The sequence below is a fragment of the Ptychodera flava genome, chromosome 19 (genome assembly GCF_041260155.1).
Source record: "Ptychodera flava strain L36383 chromosome 19, AS_Pfla_20210202, whole genome shotgun sequence".
NCBI lineage: Eukaryota > Metazoa > Hemichordata > Enteropneusta > Ptychoderidae > Ptychodera > Ptychodera flava.
In genome coordinates, this window is record NC_091946.1 from 20980796 (window position 1) to 20999031 (window position 18236).

Genomic DNA, 18236 nt, shown 5'->3' on the forward strand with positions numbered 1-18236 from the left:
AACAGTTCATCAATGGATGGGTCTGGCAACCTCAGTTGATGATTTCTACAGGCTGATGTGATGCATACAGTATATCAGTTGACCAGTTTGGCACCTAAATCTGCGATTTCAACCAGCTGAGACGATGCAACCAGTAGTCAGTCGTTGTGCCAAGCTCCAGATGCACTTTACAATTTTAAAAAGCCTTGTAATTATCCTTGGTGCTTCATCAGGAATGAATTCCTTTCAGTTTACAGAAGTCAGAGCAGTAGTTGAGCTCGTAGAATAAGCCTATGCCACTATCAGGACTTGCCAAAATGTAATGATTAACCAACTTTGCATGAAGACTGCATGAGTAGATATGAAATGCCTGCCCTTGTATCAGAAACCAAAGATTAATGCAAAAAGGACATAGCTTAGCTCCAATACATAATGATTTGACCAAAAATGGTGGACCAAAGTTTTCTAATTTGAATGCAGAAGACACGAGATAATATATGTATTCATATCTCTTTATTATGGTACATGTACACCTCTGTGACTGTGATACAAGCCTTCAGAGAGTGAAGTTACAGATTGGAGTGTGAGCTAAAACATCATGGTTGATTAACCATTTGAATCCTGTTCTTCGGTGCCATTCCCCACACGTCACAAAGTAGGTCACACATGGTCAGGGTTCAAAGGGTGAATGTTTCATGTGACTGTACTTACCACGCACATGGGTTGTAAACTTCGTAATGAGGGCTGATATTATACCGCATAGAATACCGATGACTATGCTGCCAAGTGTGACGATTATGAATGCCAGCACACCCATGCCAATCTGAATTAAAGCGAGAGGACATTGTAATTAGTAACGAAAATGGCATGTACAGATCTGGAAACTTCATCCTGACATCCCAGAGTGAAATTTGTGAAAACATTTTACCGTCACACCACCAAAAAATGGCATCCTCTCAAACAGCTTAAAGACACCTTAAGGAAGAATGCACCTCAGTAAAAATGGTCAAACTCTCTTCTAACCTTTACAGTATTCTTGTGGCTGAGCTCATTTTAAAGCTTGTGGAATAAATAAAAGATTTACTGGCTTAGTTTTGTGAAAATTGGGAATTTATTTTCTCCAATGAAGATAACACACTGCCGGGATGGCAGCCATTTTGAATTTCAAATATTGTTAAATATTGGGTAATTTATTTCACTGTTACCAAAATTTGTACTGTGACCCCCCGATTTTCATACATGATTTTGAAAGAGAATGGTTGAAAGTTTATTTGAGGTATAGTGCGAGCAAAAATTTAAGTCTTTCAATGTCAAGGCGTGTACTCACTGAAAACTCATAACTCTCTGTGGTCCAATCTGTTGACTCTTTTGCAGTTTTTCCACATGATAGTCTCACATAGACCAGATACAGTAAATTCTGAGAAGGCAGACAAACCTGTGAGGCAGGTACTGAGGGCAGAGGGCAGACTAACCTGTGAGGCAGGTACTGAGGGCAGAGGGCAGACTAACCTGTGAGGCAGGTACTGAGGGCATTCCCAGGAAAGCTACCATCATCCTGTATAATACTACTGTCACAGCATCTGTAAGTCACAAGAAGTACTTAACATTTTTATTTACTATGAAAATCCCTCTGCAGCTGTAATTTTGAAATACTTAAAGGGTTCAACTTGTTTGGCACAGTCTATGTGTAGGTACTGTAAAATCAAAAGTTACTGATGACATCTGGATTTTAGTCCAGACCAGATTTCATTCAAGGACTGTAACATTAAATAATATTGTACACAGGTATGCATGGTCTTTGCAAAGCTGCTTTGAAATTCAACAACATTTACTGTGCACAATAAGGAAATGATTGTTAAAAGGCACAAATATTACGCCTTTCAGCAAACTTTCTTTACTTTCACAAGAAAGTTCCTTGCCAAGGTTATACACGTGTGTAAGATTGTATAGAAACCATCTGGTTTAAGTTACATCCTTAAAGCCACAATAGCTGCAAATGTGTAATAAACCAATTGCAAAATATCCTGAGTTTTCCAATAGTTTTCTTTGAAAAAGAATCATTAAAGAATAAAAAAGTGTATTCTGTCATAAGTGTCGAAAGTGGCATGTAAAATGAAACGTTTTAACATCATTTTAGATTTCCTGCCATTTTCAAAAACTAATCACACGACAGAGAAAGTAAAGTTTACAATAACGAAATGTTGGCCATAGTGTGTTGTGCATTCAAGTCAATGGCATCATGCTTGTTTCTTTATGATCACGATGTGTATGTGCAGGAAATACTGCATTTTTTGTACTTTTCCATGGGGAGCCATTTTATGAGTGCGGCACCCATTTATTATTTAACCTATTAAAACTCGTAGGTATGGTCGAAATCAGTGAACAGTGATACTTCTTCACACGTCTTTCAGTTAGCACATTTACACAAACCAGCTTTGGTTTCAAAATAAAATCATGAAAATAATGCATACAATTCACAGCTATTGGGGCTTTAAATAATAAAAGATTTAACAAATGGTAAGAAAAATTAGCTTCTTTTTATTTAAAGCAGAATGTTAAATTTGCGTGTATAACAAAATTTATTCAAATGGCATATGAAATCTTTTTAGTATTAAAATGTTAAATATAGGTCAATATGTGTCATGTGAATAATTACCGGTACTATATTTATTTTGAAAAGACTGTCTTTTGAAACAGATGGTTGGGCTGAGACAAAAGATTTGTAGATCTGTATGACATGACCTCCTTGATGATTGGTCACATTTGAAACCTGCACTCTGCATTTGGCCAATCAGAAGGAATGACAAAATTCAAATGGACCAATCACTGCACTCACCATTCAGGAGAGATTCTCCAAACACCAGGAAGTAGAGCACTTGGTTGACGTGGACTTCTTGGAAGATGGCCAGGACGGCGACCGGATCAACGGCTACGATCAGTGCACCAAAAGTGAGACACTCAACAAGTGTGAGAGAGTAGGAACTACCGAGGAGCCCTGCTTCAGAGATACCATACAGTGATGGACCTATGGAGAAAAACACAGTTCCATTGAAGAACAAAGACCCAGACTGTGCTTCATTACAGTCTAACATTTGTACATGCATGGATATTTTTTTTCACATCATCATCACTATTTAAGTATTAAATGGATATCTGGAATGTGAAGAAAATATTACAAAACAACAAATTATTTTACTCTGAAAGGAAAGACTGTTGGGAACGCGTTATCAGCAAATGATTTGCATTTATTTACTCTAATTTTTGGGTTGGTGTCTACCTTTTTCCTCCTCACAATAGAGTTTGCAAATTGCTGCTTGATATTTTCTGCGTAAATACAGCAATGTTGGCAAAGATGGAAATTTGGTTGCGACACATATTAATAGCTTTGTGACATGTGTAAGAAAAGTCAGCCAATGTGCAATTCTGAAATCATCGGGCAGTAATTTTCCCTAATAGATGCCCTGTGGGACCTGTTTGTATGCATTGTTCCCATAAAAGCGTTCAAAGATTATCTTATATGACTACCAGGGTACGTTAAAGGTAGAATGCGCCTCAGGGACAGATATTCGGAATTTTACACTACTTCTTTGGTCTACCACTTGTCGAGGGAGGGCTTACTTTGAAGCCCATGGAATAAACAAGGCTTATTTTAGCGGATATTGGAAGATTTGATTTTTCTTATAGAACTAACAATTGGATGGCGGCCATTTTGAATTTCACGTATCAGTAAATATTGGGGTAATTTGTTTCTCTAGTGCTAATATTTGCACAATGACACCCAATTTTTTACTCTTGCTTTTGAAAGAGAATGGTTTGAAGTTTTCTTGAGGAAAGTTTTAGCAAAAGTTTAAGTTTTCATTTTTGAGGCGTGAACTACCTAAATAGAATGTGGGATGGATAATCAGGAGAACCTTCACCATTATGAATCAAGGTTCATAACTTGGCCGTAAGGAACTCTTAGGTGGTGTCACTTTGCCTATTTGTTAGTTGTAAAAAGTAGCCTATAACAAAAGACGGTTCGATCAGATATACAGATACATCATTATAGATTTTTAGTGGTCGCACTTTAGTACATATTAGGCTTGATAACAGAACATGTAGGGACCAATTTCCATCATGGCCGGATATCAAAACACAATTTGAAAGCTAATTTCAACATAGCAGGAAACTCAGTTGATTTGCCAATCTCAAACTTCTATTATCCTGTCAAATTAATAGCCATTACCAGCAAATTACAAATTTAATCACAAGTGGCAACGAAAAAATCCTAAGCCTTTACACATGACAGAAATTTCAATATGGAACACAACAAATAGGTTCTGTATGGTTTTCTATCATGGGATTTTTATGATGTGAGATTAGGTAACATTCTGGCAGCTTTCTTTACAATTTTTAAGTCAAAATCATCATGGATCAAAAAGTGAGAAGAGTAACATTATAATTGTCACTTTTTTGACCATACGTTAGTGACACAGACACTCACTAACGCTTGAAATTCCGTTGCATACACTTATGTATAGGTCCATATTGTACGCATTATCATGGTTCCACTTTTCTGCCTATCCTGTATGGTACTACACTAGCACAGCCAAAAATACACTTTTCTGTTGAAATAAAGAAACGTTCTAATACAAGTCTGAACAGATGGCTCTGAATTCATGGACTGTGACCACTGGCAAAACATTGTGAAAAATATGATCGATCGATATTCATAGTGTCCAGGTCCTTTTCTGTTTTTACAACCAATGGTATATCAAAAGCCTAGGCCATAAAAATAACATCAAATCTACGCTATACAACATGACATAAAGGCATTAATTCTTACAGCCTTGTTTTGCATGCACCTTTTATTTTTTGGGGGGAATTTCACATTCAACAAACTTTTTTGGAAGATTAAAATGATAAAAACATAACATTGCACCCACAAAGATGGTAAATACCGTATCTCGAGGGGTCACAGAACAATAAACAAGAACAAATCATTAGAGAAAGATAAGTGGGAGTGGTTAACTTACCGATCAGGAAGCAATTTAGGAGAGTTCCCTGCAATGAAACAAATATCATTCGATAAAGTATGAAAATTTTTCATGCTCTTTAAAGCCCCATTAGCTTTATCTTTTGGCGCTTTTTTAATATAATGATGGTTTGAAATCAAATGCAACTTAACATGGTGAAATGATTGTCGAATCATAACGATAAAAACATTTTTCAAACATTGGAGATGAACACATGACTTCGGTTTTAACAACTGTCATAAATAATTTTCTTCTTGCAAGTCAAATATGACCACCGAGAGCAAGCACACACAAAATGGACGATCAACTGAATAGTGACATTTTAAAGGACAATACATGGCTAAAATAAATGGGAATCAAAACAATTTAAGGTAGAATGCACCTGCTCATAGAAATTTGGACACTCAAATTTGTACAATACTTATCTGGTTGCAACTTTATTTCACTATCTTGAATTTGTGAAAATTGAAAACTTCAATTTTTTCTGAAAAAGAGTTATCACAGGGATGGCTGTCATTTTGACTTGCAAATATTGGTACATTTTAGATGAGAGGTGTTTCTGTAGAAGAACCTAAAGTTGCACGCAGATCTCTGATTTTCATCTTCAAAAATGAAAGACAATGGTCAAAATTTTTCCAAGTAGAAAAATTTTGATAAAAATTTAAACTTTCAGTTTACTTTCCAGGCACTTCAGTGTTACCAAAATTTATCACAGGTGCCAATCTTTTATTTTTTCACTCTATATATTCATTTTCTTATCAAATTGTAGGGATCTATACTAGTTGATAACATGGCTCTACGGGAGAATAAATTCTGCATGTTTCCTGCACGGAAGGGCTGCACTGAGCTGATTTTGTGAATATTAAAGAGGTTTTATACCGATGTGGCTGACATATTAATCAAAGCTTCCTAGTGGTTCCTGGCAGATCACGGCAGCTGATCTGAAAATCCTTCTTTCAACTTGAAACAGCAAATGAGAGGCAACACATTGAAAGCATTCAGGGAAGCTAAAAAAGAGTTTTGGCCATGGTTTCCACTACTGGGGATATGACTTCACCCCAACCTATTTATATGAATGATTGCAGTTTCAAAGGAAAACAAACGACAGATCTGAAACACTTTATAAACTTCTTAATATCATTGTTAATTCTGATCTCTGGCCTTTTTGAGACAGGGTTTAAGACGCAATTAATATAATTATTACAAAATTTGTTGAAGGCCAGGGTTTAGAAGACAGATCCTTTAACTTTTGACAATGCTTTTTTCACTATTTTTCCTGAATGTACAATGTAGTCTCAAAAAGGACGTGGAAATACAAGGTAGTTAATAGTCTACGAAAGCCTGTATGTTTATGATATTTCTTTTTGTTATATTAGACTATTGATAACATGAGGACACGAATTCAAACAATAAAAATGTTCATATGTCAAAGGCACAAAATTTATGAAAGGATGAGATGAAATAAAGAAAATGAAGTTACGGTTCCTATGCAGCCTTTGTGTGTATCGCTGTGATTTTCTGGCGTCAAAAGCAACAGATTTGATTACCTTGTTCATTTGCCAATAATCCACACAAGCTGTTTCAATACTGTGATCATGGAGCCAACGAGCGTTAGGTATCTTTGTGTGTAATCTTACTTGGCTTCACACTGTGGTCACAGCGGTGCTGCGTATTGTATGCGATGAATTCTGAATAAGTTGTGTCAACATGCACCTGTACGGTACATGAGATCTAAATGAGCAGACAGCCTGACGACGGGAATGCAAAATAAGGCCGGACTATCTGCCATGTTATCTGTTTATAAGGACTATCTGCCAGTATAATGCAATGTTCGACTGTCGTGACTGTATATATCTGCCCTATCGTGATCACCCAACTGCACTTTCTGCTTTCAAATTTACAGCGTGCAAGGCAGTTCACACCTAGAAAATGAAAGATTTAAACCTTTGCTCAAACTTTCCTAGAGCTCAATTGCAACTTTTCTCTTACTAAATCAAGAATAAAAATCAGGGATCACCGTGCAAATTTTGGCACTAGAGAAACAATTTAATAACTAATATTTCCTGATATTTGAAATTAAAAATGGCTGCCATCCCTGAGTTATCTCTATGATGGAAAAATAAAATTCCCTATTTTCATAAGCCTATTAGCCAGTTAAAATTTCATTTACTCTGTAAGATTCAAAATGAGCCTCCATAAGTGGTAGGCCAAATCAATAAAGTTGTAAAAGTTTTTGAGTCTGAATCCCTGTCCCCGAGGTGCCCTCTTTTAAGGTAGTATGCACCTCGAAAGTGAAAGACTTAAACTTTTGCTCCAACTTTCCTCAAGGAATCTTTCAATCATTCTCTTTCAAAATCAAGAATAAAATAGGGGGTCACCGCGCAAATTTTGGTACTAGAGAAACAAATTACCCAAGATTTACCCATATTAGAAATTCAAAATGGCCGCCATCCCTGCGTATATCTATGCAGAAAAATAAAAATTTTCGAATTTCGAAAAACTAAGCCGGTGAAAAGTTTTCTTTCACCAAGAGGTTTAAAATGAACCCCCACATGTGGTATATCAGAAAAGAATTGTAAATGTTTGAGAGTCAGAATGTCTGTCCACGAGGTGCGTTCTACCTTAAGGAGCCCATTATTCCATAAAGCAATGCAAACTTTAGTGGTTTTGGATTCTTCAATGAGGCATTCAGTGAATATTTTCCTCTTCTTTCAAACCCAGTTAGATTGATATGTTATATCTTATTGATTGGTGAACATGCCGTACAGGATATTCAAAGGCTGATTGTGTTCAAGACGCATAAATTATTTTTAAGAATAAAGTTTCCTTCATTCAAAATACTTCCAACTTTTCCTATCCTAAGAATTTCACCAACTAAGTCGTCTGCCAACACGTGGTGAACATTTCAAATATTAGAGAGGCCAGCACGTACGGTATATCTCTGTTTTTGCTCAATATACCGGTAGTTTAGATATGAGTCACAGTTGCTTTTACGCGGTCATATTTCACCACACCATTAATCTGAGTTTTATTATCAGAGGCTATGAGGCTACCTGCTCTTCTGAGGAAATTTGTCTCAGTGCCCCTCTGAGATGGGAACTCACAAGGCTCGGAAGTCTGAAGCTCATAAAGGTCAACTATGCCTATTGCCTCATTACCAACAGGCAAGATGATATACTGTCATGGATCCGTACGTCACTTACACTCCACATGGCTTACAGGTACTGCAGGTATGATACATTCAGCACTCATTGTTTCTTTTGATGTCATAAAACTCGACTAGGAAGCGTTTACTACGATGAATTATCAGCCTCAGGAACTATATGACTTAAGTTCATTTACTAGCTAAGTAATCTAATAGGGTCCCTTGGTGGGTTTAGTTCCTTAAACAGGAAGCTCCCTTGCATAAGCCAGATTACCGTAAGTCTATGCAAATGTACAAAAGTTACACTACGTGCTGTGTTTGGTCCCAGAATCCCATAATTTTAACATCTTTTCATTGTCACTGAATGTTACATATGATGGCTGTGACTATACAGCGACTAACCTTGAGTTAAAAAAACGAAAAAAATGTTCTTTTTTTGTCAGGGAACAAATATGTTTCTAAACCCTTAAAGGGACATTATTTGTATCTTTTGACCTCATATTGTTGCAAACAAGCAGTTGATAATGTTATTCGACTTACTGAAAGATGTCTAAAAAACGGTCGACCATAGACAACTTCCATCCCGTTTGCGTACACCGTATAGAAAAACCTTGGGTCTGAGGTTTATGGAGGGTACTGTTAACCTCAGAGTTGGCAGGTTGACCTGCGATCAGACCACACTGCTAACTGCTATCTAGGCCGCTGTAAGCATCCGCGTGTAAAAAAATAAACCACACGAAGTGACAGTCGAAAGCGCAGTATCGCAGTTTCGGGATTCCCTATTACCGATCGCCTTTGCTGGCACACAGTCCATGTAGCCGACAATGAGATGCAAATGATATGCGGTTAAGGTCTCCTCGACTAACTTTCAGCTGGTTGCTCACTTTCTACTATTTTTATAGTATTTTATACAAAGGCACAGACTTATTCTACCTGCAACATAAAACTGATTTTGTAGCTCATTCTTTACTATTTTTCATTGTTTTCGGTAGCCGGTATCAGACACTTCGTGTTCGTGTCGGCTACATGGACGATCTGCCCGTTTGCTCAGTTACATTTTGACGGTCAGTTTTTCATGGAGATCTTGACGGCCAATCCTGCTCGTAGATACACCATTCTTTGCTGCTACAGAGCACATTTTAGAATGGGCATTTCAAATGCCTACCAGTACCAGCTGACGACGACAAGGCCTATAATTGCGGATCTTTTTCATCTCGTTTGTTCCTCCATATGCATATGTAGACTTGCCCAAAGCCTTTGGGCATAGAAATGTGAAAACAGAATAAAATGAAGGGATATTTAACTTCAGTAAACAGTCACGTTATTGTCGAGGTGATCGCGAAATTGAGCAATGTACCACAGTCGTTTGGAGAGCTATTCAGCGCTGGGACTATTCGCCCCATAGACGAGTGTACAGAAGAGAGAAATACCCCATTTCTCGCTTCTGTACACTCGTCTATGGGGCGAATAGTCCCAGCGCTGAATAGCTCTCCAAACGACTGTGAATGTACTTTGGCGACTTACACGTACATTATGTACATTGTTAGGTGAAAGCTAACTCTGCGTGGCAGGGCTGTGCCAAATTGCTGGCAGCACCTCGGTGGCGGCGTGCAGTTTCTCCACCAAAAACAACCCATTTTTAATCCCAAACTTGCATTGAGTTTCGTTTTCAAGCACATCCACCTCGCCTGGGTACACGATTAGCCCTGCATACAGGTCTGTGTGTTCCCGGCGTTATCCGGCGTGGAGGCCGTACGCAGGGCTTTAGGTACACGATGTGCTCAGCTGCGCTTCCTACGTAAAGCCCACTTTTGGGAGTGGGTCGGAGGCACAGAGGCCGTAAGCGAACGGGTCTAGGCAACTGTCATTGCGATGTACTCACTTTTGGTTCGAAATGCGATTCAACTGATACAAATAATTACACGATGCACAGAGAATAACAACATTCAAACAGATCTTGTGTGTCGAGAGGTGACTCCAATCGCGAGCAGTATCAATGACATGACAGTACTCGCCCGGCGCGGTGTCACGATGTCACCGATGCTACACACCGTGCAGTGTTCAGTCCGAGTGCGATGTTTCCAGGTTCAACAAGTGATCATGTCGTGTTTGTAAAACGAACCAACGTAATGGCAAGAAAATGCCCTAAAAATCTTAAAAGTTGACGAAGATTTGCTAATGATCAAATGCACAGGAAATGCATTACTCTGTACCTGTTTCACTATCACCACGGCAATCTGACATCGTTTTAGTTTTACCATTGACCCAATTGCGTCTATGGTTTTATTTGTTTCACAGTCCGTGTCATCGATACTAAAATCAAACTTACAAGCAAATGCCCTGCTTAGTTTCACTATTTGACAGTAGTTTGCGATACGTGCATTTGTTTATGCGGCGTGTGCTCCTCGATATCCGTTGTGCTGAAGCATAGACCAGCTGTACTTTGATGTTTGACGTATGCGTAGTAATATTGATTGGTCATGTGCAGGGGTTCAATCATGGCGGTTGGTTCAAATCGCGCGGACGCCCTTACCAACATTGAACCTTGCCGTAAAGAGCAAGAAGGTGGTTTTACATATCCTTGAAGCCGTCCATAGTCACAATTTAGGTCTCCCATTGATTTGACCGGGGATTTCAGTCATCGAAAAAATGAAAAAAAAGTCAAAAGATACAAATAATGTCCCTTTAAATGATCATTTGCCCCTAGTCGTAAATGTCATGAAAGTGCCAATCATGATTATTCAAATTTATCATACAGTCCAAGTGATGTTTACCCTAATTAACCTGTATGATCTACTGCTAATACTCCTAATAGATTCCAACCCAATTACCCTTCTTTCTGTAGGAGCATGTTTTTTTCAGTCATACATGTAGCAAATGATGATAATGATGTACGCTATCTCAGCGTAAGTATGCCTCAGCTATATATCAATGCTGACGTTGATGGATCAAAGTCAGGTAGTGATCGTATCATCGAGCAAGGCTTCGGTACTGCCTGAGAAAATCCTTGGGAGTATGTCTATTTTGACTTTTGGTGCTGCATTTTGTTTTACTAAAAAAAGGGAGCAGTAGATCATACAGGTGTCTGTTTTCATATATTACAGACCAAGGGCAATCAGTACATCATTGGAATCCCTCGCTACAGTAGCTGTTTTGTTTATTTGTTGTTGATCACAGTCAGTCGATTTGTGACAATTGAAGCAATTGCTGATAAAGTGGAGTGCAATATGCATCAGACTTTTTCCCTCACAGTGTCAAAAGCCATTGAGTAGCTCTGAATTTTCATCACCAGATAAGAGTAGAAGGCCAAAAACAGCACAAACACTGATCTGAAACAGACAAGCTTCTTTCGAGGGTATAGATTATTCTTGACCGTGAGGTATCAGGTTACTCGCGACTTCTTGCGTCACAACAAGGTAAAAACTATAATTATCGAAGTTTGGATTTGTAATCCACTTAATATTCAAAGTTTCAGTATACATTGAATGACACACCTTTAAATTTCGCTTACTGTCACATAATATCTGTATTATTTGCTCTCCTGTATCGTATACAGTCAAAGGTCACTTCACTACATACATGTTACCATGGATGTAACATCCATGATATCATCCTCGATGATGTCACCCTGCGGCCACAATCTGCACAACCACTACAGGTGATAATTGAATATTCGAAACCCCCCTAGTGTGTAACATGTTTACCATTTGATAAATCATCGTTACATCAAAAATTCAAAAACTCCCGCCCAGTGTATGCAAATGATTGCACCATCACTAATCCCCATTGAGCACCCACGTTCCACAGTATCATTTAAGCTTGTGGTGTTACCTCTACTCCTTGAAGCATGTGCATTATTCAAACCAGCTGACGATACCAAATCAGTCCGGATCATTTTGGTTATTGTGCAGCATCTCGGAAACTGTTATCCAATTAGGTGGCAGAATCTTACCATTATAATTGAATGATACAAATAGACTCCCTAAGTTGGTGTGAATAGTGACAATCGACCAATCAGATATAACCTTCCGAGCACGCTGCACATCAGCAGTTCTTTTTCTTGGATGATGATGATGCATTCTGGAAATTCTGTGACAGCGTAACTGGCAACAACCCCAAGAGTGGTGTAAGTAACAGCCAGAGTTGTCATGATGCCTCGATATTTACACAGCCTTGGACCAACTGCCGTAAATCTGTCAGTTTATCTGTGTTACAGGCGATGAAAACCTTTTAGTTTTATAGCTTCTGCCTTCCCTGGTGATTTGGGATGCTATGAGGCACTTACTAATTGGGATGCACCCAGGGGGACCGGTTTGATAAACCTGAATATCGACAGTCCTTCAGCGCGTAGTGGAAACGTTCCCAGCACGACAATGAGCACTGCAAATCATGTAGAACAGGAGTTTCTTCAAGTCACAATACCCACAGGTTTTCCACATTCTATGTTAGCCAAATGGCAATTCTGTCTGTACTATACATACTTCGATCTACATGTTATTGTAAACTAAATGTGTTCTGCCAGCAAAGTTTTGTCACGCAGGAAAATGGCGTTGGTTTGAAGCAATCGAGAAACATGGTGGTGACCATGAACTTGCACTGGAGAGGTACATGTAGGCAACTGGATTTCAATGTTTCAAGCTCCACATTCAAGTCCCTGAGTGAGACAAAGACAAATGTATGTACAATTACAAGTGATAAGCTTGGGTGTCACAGCCGAGATCACAGTTGATTACTTCAAATTTAGCACTGCCATGGGTATGTTGATCTGGCCAGAGGGCTGACCATGCAGTTGATTACTCTCACTTGAAATTGAAAGGTCTTGGTTTTAACGTGATTACTAAGCTGTCAATCCATGCAATACCACCCTTAATACTTTGCTTCACTTGACTTGACATGACATGACGGAATGCATACACAATACAAGATCATTCCACTTTCAGCCGAGATCAACTGGATCTATAGCAGAATGATGACTGTGACGGTTTCGTCTACAGGGTTTTTTTTCAAGGGGGAACACAGGCCACTGACAAAGTAAATCTGCAAGTAGAATATAATTTCAGTGATAGTTCCACCCCATGTGCCTCAGGATGAAGAATGAACAAGTAAACAACAAAACACAAAAACAAATAGCCAAACAACATTATAAACAAAGAACATAAAAGATTAAAAAAACACCAAATAAACAAACAAGCAAATAAACAAACCAAAACTGGCTGAAAAAAAGACACGTGACAGGAATGTATAGTATAGCAATCAGATTTTCAAGCTATTGTAATCACCTTTCTATGGTGTCACCCTCTCTCTATTCTGTATAGGAGGGCAGTTTCATCATGGGAAGATAATTCACCTTGACAATACGTTTCATGATTGCTCTGCTGCTGGTATACCGTACATATTAATATATCTGTTTCAGTCAGTCTTGTTTGTTTCAGTCAGTCTTGTTGGTTTGTTTGTTTGTTTCTTGTCTTTTTTTGAAATTTCTTTTCCTATTTGCTAGTTGACTGTCTGTTTCTTTATTTCTGGATTGTTGTTATTCAGTCTGCGGCACTTGTGAGTTCGAGTAAAGACCAGATAATTGTATGTGCTTTTTCGACAAAAATCTTGAACTGGGAAGTAACTAGAAATGTCACTGCCATTTGGTTCAAAAATGGAAAATCTGTAAGTCCTTTACATGGATTGCAAACAAATTTGATCCCTGTGCTTATTACGGCTTGCAGTAGCAAGAGACCAATGAGCATTTCATTTTGTTTGGCGATTATCATCTATCATAGTGAGCAAACAGACTTGGTCACAGCATGATATGGAGATTCAATCAGTGTGAAATATGAGGACGCTTCCTCCACAGCCTTCGATGCACCGCAAGTTTATCTCGAGGTTTGCAACAACCTTTTATAAGATGCTTGCTCTTTTTTTGACTGTATGTCATAAAACAGCAGAACGCCGGAAACTTTTTTCTCTCGAAGATAACATAAAGATGCCATTAGCTTTAACTTTTGATGACTTTTTAACTATTTTTGCTTTTTTTATTTTGAATACAGATGTCTTGTTTCATTGCCCGACACATGTTGAGATACACAACGTTGATCTTATTACATCATTCTGCACATGACATCGTGTGGACAAATTATAGCTAGATTCTTTAAACCTTTCACCACAATGGTTTATCCCAAATCCATTGTTTTCTGTGGTAAAGTTGGACCTGTATACAGGGAACTGGGGGTGAAAGGGTTTAAACTATTAAAACATAGGCCAAAGTCCCTGAAGCTACTATAGACATGGATACAAAATTAAGTATTTCCTTACTGTATGAAATTATCTCACTAAGGTCATCCTACGGACAAGTAAACTAAATATTAAAGCTGTCTGACCAGCGGTTTTGAAAGAACAAGCAACTCAACATTTGTCAGAGCTCTGTTGAGTTATGTAGAGAATAACCTTTTGTGACACATGTATTGATGAAGAAGGTGGATATCTTTGATTAACATTGTGAGTTCTGTTTAATAAGTTGAGACTGTACATACTCAGAGAAAGCACACTGAAGAGACAAAGGTTTGAAACTTAAGAAGTTCAAGGTCATCAAAAGCATTATAAGGAATCATGTTACACTTTCATTGCACTGTTTACACAGATTGCATAATTGCTATAAATAGCACATGAGGAATCTTTATACAGCCCAGCTTTACCATAAAAACCCTATCACTTTGACCACTCTTTTAATTGACCACTCTATTTTTTCCTCAAAAAGTAATTTTATTTTATCCTTACCAAGTCAACCATAAATGGAAATTAGAACTTTATCTCTATCTCTATCTCTATTGACTATTTTGAGCAATTTCTTTTAGATAACATACAGGGCACAATAAATGACGGTTCAGAATATGTCAAAGTTGGGATTCAGGAAAGTTGCCTTTACATGTTTTAATCCTCCAAGATGGTAAGCATTTCACTATGAACTGTCAAAAAAGTTGAACTTTCTGATAATTCTACACAAATTATTTTGGCTTTGATGATTTCCTAATTAATTCAATTATTTAAAATCATATTATTATTTTTTCTGGGTGAATTGATAGGGTTTATACAGTACAAGAATTACATACAATGTAAGTCAAATTTTGACCAAAAATGACAACAAAATTCCTTAAAAATACAGATTTGCATATTTCATCACAATTTGAACAAGTCTAAGTTGGGTTACCCCTAGGGACCTGTATACCAATAACAAAGCTGTCTGACCAGCGGTTATGAAGAAGAAGATTTTTTACCAAAAACACCTTTTTTGGCATTAATTTGTCTATTTTCAACAATATCAAAAAATTAAAAAAATAGTTTCTTAAAATCATATTTTTCATCTACACAACAAATATCAAATCAGTAAGTACTGCGGTTCTCAAGATATTTGAGTGGACGGACGCCTCACAAACGGACATACATACATACATACATACATACATACAGACTGACGCCGGACGGATACCCATCCCAATAGCTTCTATAGACTATAGTCTATAGTATTTAAAAAACATACCATCACTGATACCTCATCTTTACAATTATCCAAGCAAGCAGTTGCTTCATCTAGACTGCACTTTACTGTACCTGCATGTACATGTCCATGATTATGAGAGTTGGAAATTTTAAGGCAATTTGCGATATCACGATTCCCAAGTTTGTTGAACTGCGTGACCAAACCTAGATGTCCTTTATAAACTAAACTGTGAAAGGACAAAAGGATCAAGCTGTTAAATGACAGGGTTCCAGAAATCTTTCAACTTTTAGCGACTGCAGAGCTATTAACGAGTGCCATTTCCACTTGACATTTGGACACGCTCCTCTACCTGCACGTCTCTTGAGTCGACGCAAATTTCTGAACACACACAAAAAATCCATTATTAATGCCCTAATTCACTTCTGTCAGCACTACTGGGTCATCAAAATCCTTTTCAGTTTGCAATTTTATGAAAACATGTTCATAAACCTGACACAACTACCCATGCAGGGCCTTCCTAGGAAACTCAGGTTTCTGTCTGTCTCTGTGATAGCTTTTTGCTATTTTAGTCCAGTCAATTCTTGAGTAGAAATCCGCAAGGATAGACCCTTGTTCCATTTAAAGCTAGTGATATCGTTCCCGGTGAGCCTGACCCCCTGGCCTCCCTTGAGACTGAAAAATCGTAGACTAGTGGAAGAAAATAATCCCATCATGTAGAATTATGTCAAACGCTGTCTAAATTCATGATGTGTACTTCACATACGGAATTTCTTATACTTCAAGATTTTGACTTTAATTAATTGTACCACTTTTCATCAAAATTTGATGCGGTAGTTCTAGACTTTAATCACACTAATTGTGAAAGTTCATTAAATATGTAAATTCGCATTTTATTGACATAGTTCTGCTAAATGTCTTTGCACACTATTATAGTACATGTCAATTAATTACCAATTTGCATTTTTAATGAACTTGCCTGATCAGTGTGCTATGTCCAGAAATACGGCATGAAATTTAATGAAACCTGGTACAGATGTTGATCGAACTCTCAGTACCAGGGGTTTCATTGAATTTGCTGCAGTATTTCTAGACATATCACACTAATTAGAAAAGGTCATCAAATATGCAAATTAGGAATTACTTGACCTGATACTGCTAAAATGTCTTTGTACACTCTTAATAGTACTGAGAGTTTTACATCTGCGCCACGTTTCATTAAATTTAATACAGTATTTCTGGACAAAGCACACTTATTAGGAAAATTCATAAAATGAGCAAATTAGCAACTACTGGTAATTGATAGGACACCTCTAAATATCTTTGCAACTACATATATTACAGCTCTGGTATATCAACATCTGTACCAAGTTTCATCAAATTTGAGTTGGTAATTCTTGAAATATCACAAATGATTCTAGTTTTTTACATGTTCACTTTGGGACAAATTTTGGATTCAGATTCTGAGAATGTGAGCCTGAATACCAGACGCCAAGGTTAATTTTGGATTCAGATTCTGAGGATGTAGCTCTAAATATCCAAAAAAAGTGAATCCTTAGTGGTCAAATTTGACTGTTTTGTGACAACATGAGGCGTGCTTTAGGAGGCCATATGGTACTGTACATGTACTTAGGCCAAGCTGTTCAAAAATCGCTGCACAACAGGCTGAGAAATTACTCAATTCATCAAAAGTTACACCTTGTAGAATGTAAATAGCACAGTAGACATACAGCCTTCAGCTTCAGCATGTTGTATGATCCAATCTGACCTCATCTGAATGCAGAATTGTTTTCTCCAGTATTAAGAGTCATAGCCTGAATATACCCTCATATGACGGCTTTTTCAATAGCTCACAATTGTGCCGGTAAAAACAGGTTTAGCTGAGTAGATCACAATTGAGCCGGTAAAACTTTTAGCGGATTATTAAAGTTGAATGCCTCACAACGGAGTCGGTAAAAACAGGTTAAGCTGGATGCTTCATATTTCATTTGTTTGCTGACGGCTGTTGCGCTGATTGACGCAGACATTTTTATCCCGATGCACGTATTCCAAGTACTGCGTAGTGAGTGAAGTCGTTGCAATGTTTAGTAACGGTAAACTGCCTGGGTATATCAAAACTGGCTGCGCTTCATCTATGAATAATGTTTCTTTGAACTACAAAGTACAATGCAAATTTGTGGCATTTTACAGAGAACATGAAGGACAAGTTTGAAATGATCAATTTCTTTGCTTAATTAACATTTTTGAACCATTTTTCAATATATATTGGGACGGATGGGGTCATGATAAAAAACCAATGAATATACTCTGTTGATAATGAGGCTGAAGTAATAATTTTATTTCTTGTTTTGAGTCCCTACACACAGTATAGGAGATTTCCCATAATTCATCATGATTTGTACCATGAGATTCCTCAGTGAAGTCTACCATGTTTCCCATGTGTACACAAATTCATAGTCTAATTTGGAAAATGTACTTGTAAAGACACTTATTCTTCTCCATTCCCATTTTATATGATTAAAGAAAAGTACACTTGATTGAGACAGGAGATAGCATTTTTATAAAATTTTCCACTGATTGTATCCTTAGCCATACAGAATAATGTGATGAAAAG

The 18236-nt window shown here is 37.6% G+C and overlaps 1 protein-coding gene across 4 annotated transcripts in view; it reads right to left on the reverse strand.

Annotated features, from left to right (window-relative positions):
* The window catches only part of LOC139118885 (Na(+)/H(+) exchanger beta-like), a 125992-nt gene that overhangs the window by 57610 nt on the left and 50146 nt on the right, over positions 1-18236 (reverse strand). For all 4 annotated transcript variants that reach the window (XM_070682441.1, XM_070682442.1, XM_070682439.1 and 1 more), the window contains exons 6-9: positions 4995-5022; positions 2816-3004; positions 1489-1559; positions 691-802 (exon numbers count right to left, since the gene is read on the reverse strand). In XM_070682441.1, the coding sequence (XP_070538542.1) occupies positions 691-802; positions 1489-1559; positions 2816-3004; positions 4995-5022 (400 nt within the window). The remainder of the gene's footprint in view (positions 1-690; positions 803-1488; positions 1560-2815; positions 3005-4994; positions 5023-18236) is intronic.